The sequence below is a fragment of the Pteropus vampyrus genome, unplaced genomic scaffold (assembly GCF_000151845.1).
Source record: "Pteropus vampyrus isolate Shadow unplaced genomic scaffold, Pvam_2.0 Scaffold312, whole genome shotgun sequence".
NCBI classification, from domain to species: Eukaryota; Metazoa; Chordata; class Mammalia; order Chiroptera; family Pteropodidae; genus Pteropus; species Pteropus vampyrus.
Genome location: NW_011889093.1, coordinates 234,601 through 239,284, shown reverse-complemented (window position 1 = coordinate 239,284; position 4,684 = coordinate 234,601). Strand labels below are relative to the sequence as shown.

The following is a 4,684-nucleotide window of genomic DNA, read 5'->3' as shown; positions in this document are numbered from 1 at the left end:
TGCGCCCCTCCCGGAGGGCGGGGGGCATCGGGGTGGGTGTCACAGAGCCCAGCGTGTCTGCGACGTCACCCTAGCACTGTTAGTGCAGTAGCCCGTCCAGGCTGCAGACGAGCTGTGGCCCTGCCAGCCGATGAGGACGGCTCTCAGCGCAGGGTGCCGCTCGCCTGTTTGTCTGCAGAAGCCTCGTCTTCCCGTCACCACGGTGCGTGTGCCGCGTGTGCGGCTGTGTGTGCACTGACTGTGGCCGTGTGCCTTTCTGAGATGGAAGCCGCACCCCTTCACATGTAGCTGCCGGGCTGGCCCGGGAAGTGTCTGGGTGGTGACCTGGAGTGACAGTGGGCGCTTTGGCTCAGCCCTGTCCAGCGTCGCAGGAAGGCGCTTGCTCCTACAGCCGGGAGTCGGGCCTCTCTTGGTCAGGCTGTGTCGCGGGGCCCATGGAGCTGTGATTGGCCCAGACCCGAATTCTAAAATGTCTCCCGTCTTCTGGGTGCAGGACGAGGAGGTGCAAACCCTCGGCCAGATCGAGCTGTGCTTCACGAAGGATCTGCAGCTGCGAAACTGCACGGAGCACGGGGAGCCTGAGGCCCGCAGGCGGGGAGCGTGGCCAGCGGGGGTGGCCACAGGCCTGGAGGTCTGCAAGGATGGCCCCGCCTTTTACCCCCCACCCCAAGAGACCAAGCGCTGACGCCCACACTTTGGAAATAGTCTGTTTTGCAAAGGAAGAGAAGGTCACCGGGCGCTGCTCCTGGACGGGCAAAGCGAAACCTGCGTTCGCAGCTCTGGAACGTCGGCTGGTTTCGCTGTTTTGCTTTTCACGTCTCGTCTGTGAGTCGATTTTGGTAGAACATGGAATAAAGCTTATAATTCTCTTTTTTTCTCTCCGTTCATCTCTGGGGCATGTTTGGGAGGCAGGGCAGGCACTCTGGTGTTTGGGCGGGTGGGACAGACTCGGGGCTCTCGCCTCTGTCCCTCTGGCAACGGGCCGCCTTCCTGGCGTGGGGGCATCTAGGGACCTGCTCTGCAGCTGGAGGGCGTCACTCCCTCTCTCCTCAGGGTGACAGTTCTCGTTCTCTGAGGCCAGAGGTGACACGCACGTGCACCCACCGGCGCCTCCCTGTGGCTGGCGTGGGCACAGGCGTGTCACCAAGGGCCCTGCTGCTGGCAGGTGAGGTGCCCCGGGGTGGGTGCAGGCTTCTCTCTTGCCAGAGAAGATGGGGTGTGTTACAGAGTCCCAGGCGGCTTCCTGTCCAGGCAGCAGGCGCTGGCCTGCGAACTCCAAGACCCGCAGGTCAGCTTACATGGGCTGCATGTCTTTTGAACCAGGAGGCCCGGGCCACCCACCGGTGACGTCAGTGCCCAGACGCTGTGATTGAACGCGGCCCCGCGCAGGGCTTTGTCCTTAGATGATGCTTCCTTCCTTTGGCTGGAAGATGATGTGGCTCTCCTTGCAAATGACAAGAGAGCCCAGGCTCTGGGCTGCTGCACTCACGTCCTCTGCCACAATGGGACATCGTTTGTAAAATGAGGACACCTAGTGGTCTGTGACGTGGGCTTCCCGTGCTATATTAAAACTTCCTTTTAACATTGTTTCTACCTGCTCTCTGCCCTCCTTTAATGTTTGTGGCCGTGTGAGTAAATACGTGACCCATCTCTTTGTCTAAATCAGATTGATGCACTGTAAACCCTAGTTTTATGTCCCTGTGGGGGGACCGTCTAACTTTTCGTGTGTTCCTAGGGCTCCATAACAAATCGCAAACTGTGTGGGAGGGTTTTCTCTGGCCTTCCGGAGGCTGGAAGTCTGAGGTCAGGTGTGGGCAGGGCGGCTGCCTGAGGCTCTGGGGAGGGGCCTTCTTTGTCTCTTGCAGCTTCTGGCAGGAAGGATGCCTGGGCTTCTGGAGGCATGCCTCCCAATCTCTGCCTCCGGTCCCTCGGTCCCTCGGCTTCTCCCTGTATGTGTCTGTCTCAGTATCTAAATCTCCCCGTCCTTTCTCTTAGAAGGACACTCATACAGGATTAGGGCCCACCCTAATGATCTCATTTTCACTTGGTGACATCTGCAAAGACCCTATTTCCAAATGAGGTCAACTCCATGCCCTGCGGCTCAGGGTGTAGCCATGTGTTTGAGGGACGCAGTCCAGTCTTCCCTGGCCGTGATGTCTCATTGCTCCAAAGAGGAGCCCCCTGACAGCCATCTGCAGGAGCAGATGAGTCTGGGAACCACTGGAGGAGAGGTTTGAAGCATCTCTCCACAGGTAAAACCGTGCAGTCAGGTTGGCTTTATAGGTCAGGGCCGAAAGGACTTTGTAAACAAGATGAAGGTTATCCTTTGTAACTTTGCCTTTCTGAGAAAGCACAAAGACTAAAATGAGGGAGAGCCACGCCTAGCGGGTTCTCATAGGTACATCCGAGACGTGCACAGTGTAGCTGCAGCTAACTAGAATCCAGGTGACACCGGTCGAGGACATAAACTCCCGGGGGACAGAAGGCTGCTAACGCCTAACCCTGGCAAAGAGGACAGAGAGGGGACGTGGTAGTTGCGAAGGCTGGTCCCATGGGGAAGGTCTGCTCGGATGTGTCTCAGTGGTCACCAGATAATCTCGCCTGGTACCCACTGGATCCTTTCAAAGATGTAAACTTTCATCTTCTTTCTCTGGATCGTTTTCAACGATTATAGTTTCAAATGTTATAATTTCTTCTTTGGGACACCAGGGCCACACACTGTGAAGTCTTAATCAAAGGTGAAAACACAGCTTCCCGAATACCAAAGCAAAAAGGACACACCAAATAGGGACACGGCACACGTAGCACGCAGGAACTGCAACGTGACATGAATGACAGGCGTGAGACCAAACATGTTAGCCACACGACTCCATGGGAATGGACGTCACGCGCCCATTGAAAAAGAAAATGTGTTCACATTGGCTCAAAAGCAAAGCCTGGCTCCATGGCGTGTAAAAGAGACGCCTGAAATGCGGTGACTCCGAAAGCGAACAGTGCAGACGGGGCGCTCCGCCTGGCGGATAGACAGCAGGAAAGCGGGTGCTGCGACCCCCACAGCGGGCTCTGTCAGCCGTGCCTCCCCAGGCGCTCGGGGCGACCAGGAGGGCCGCGATACTGCGTGAAAATGGGCCATGTCGCGAGGACTGCCTTTCCAGGACAGAGATGCTCCGCGATAAGTGATTCGGCTTTCTTCAGATGCGCCATAAAGTGACCATATCAGGAGTTTGATCAAAACTGGTGCTTTTTTTTTTTCTTTTTCCTGCAGCGGAGGCAGGAGCTCAGCCCTGCCTGCCAGGAGCTGCGGGTGGGGGCTGAGTTCAGCCTCTCAGGAAAGGAGCATGTCCTGTGTGGCCTCGGGGCCTCGTCTGATCACTGCCCAAGTTCACCGAGGGGTGCGGACCCCCTCTGTCCGCAGTATTTTCCTGTTGGCCTGCGGGCCTAGAGTGCGTTTGCTTCTCTTCTGCACTGATGGTTGTGATCAGCTGTTTGTGGAAGGATAAATAAGGGATTTCATCCGTGTCTAGCCTGACACGATGTTCCCTGATCACTGTGCTGTCTTCAGCCTTGACCTTCCTCCACGTGGAAGCGTTACGCTCCAGCGTCATTTAGAAGACTGCTATTCTTTTGAATCATTTCGCAGATACCTGGCGCGAGGCTGGGGTTTTAGCCTCATTATTTCCGGAGTAGCTGGTGGATTTAAACACACTTCACACGCCAGCTGCATTTAGGTTCTCACCCTGGAGAACCAAGGAAAGCATCGGAATTTCCAGTTCTACCTTTTTGGTTTTTTAGTAAGCTACTGCTTTTAAAAATGAGGTGTATGTATTACCAGGCTCGTCTCGGCATTTCTCGAGGAGAGTCTGGGTCTGGAACAGGGGGCATGATGATGAGAGGATGGGCTGTGGGGTGACACGCGTGTCAGGTCGGAGGCTGGGGGTCTGAGGTCGAGGTGCCGGCAGCTTCGTGGCTGGTGCGAGCTCATGCCCCAGTTTGTGGCCGCTGTCTTCCTGCTGTGCCCTCAGGTGGCGGAGGGGCAGGGAGCCCTATGAGTCTCCTACAGGCACTGGTCCCATGACGGGGCGGGGGGCTCCACCCTCATGACATCACCACCTCCCAAAGGCCCCACCTCCAAACTCCGCCACACTGGGGGTAGGGTTTCAACGCATGAATTTGGAGGACACGAACATTCGGTCTATAGCAGGAACCCAATCAGCTGGACCTGTGACTCCAAAGTCATCGTGGGGGAATCTAACCTCCCTAATCTAAAGGAAGGTTTTGTTCCTCGAGGTCTCACGGAAGGCCAATGGCCACAGGGCTGCTTCGCGGAGAACGCTGTGGGCTGCACCTGGGTTCCAGGTGCCCCCATCTCCATCAGAGGGGTCGAGCTGCCTCCCACGGTCCCCCGCCCTGTAGGGGGACCACGCAGCTATGCACAAGACGACGTTGAATGAGTTCCTGTTAATGATTAGCACTCACGGCCTCGTACTTCGGGCCTCGCTGAGCTGGGAGGGAGAGGTGATTATTTCTCTCTGGAGGAAGGGAAATCCCCTTCACGAGCAGGCGTGTCCAAACTACAGGCTCGGGAGCGGGGGCTGCGATTCATTCATTCACGCCGGTGGCTCCAGACTCGAGTTTTCCAGTGTTCGCCATTCAGGCTTCCTGCTCCCTTGGACAGGGACCTGCC

The 4,684-nt window shown here is 56.7% G+C and overlaps 1 protein-coding gene across 1 annotated transcript in view; it reads left to right on the top strand.

The window, feature by feature from the left end:
- RNASET2 (ribonuclease T2) overlaps positions 1-871 on the top strand; it is a 17,199-nt gene extending 16,328 nt beyond the window's left edge. Inside the window, exon 10 of the mRNA XM_011377466.2 lies at positions 494-871. Within this exon, the coding sequence (XP_011375768.1) occupies positions 494-685 (192 nt within the window). The 3' untranslated portion in view covers positions 686-871. The remainder of the gene's footprint in view (positions 1-493) is intronic.
- The last annotated feature ends 3,813 nt before the right edge of the window (positions 872-4,684 follow it).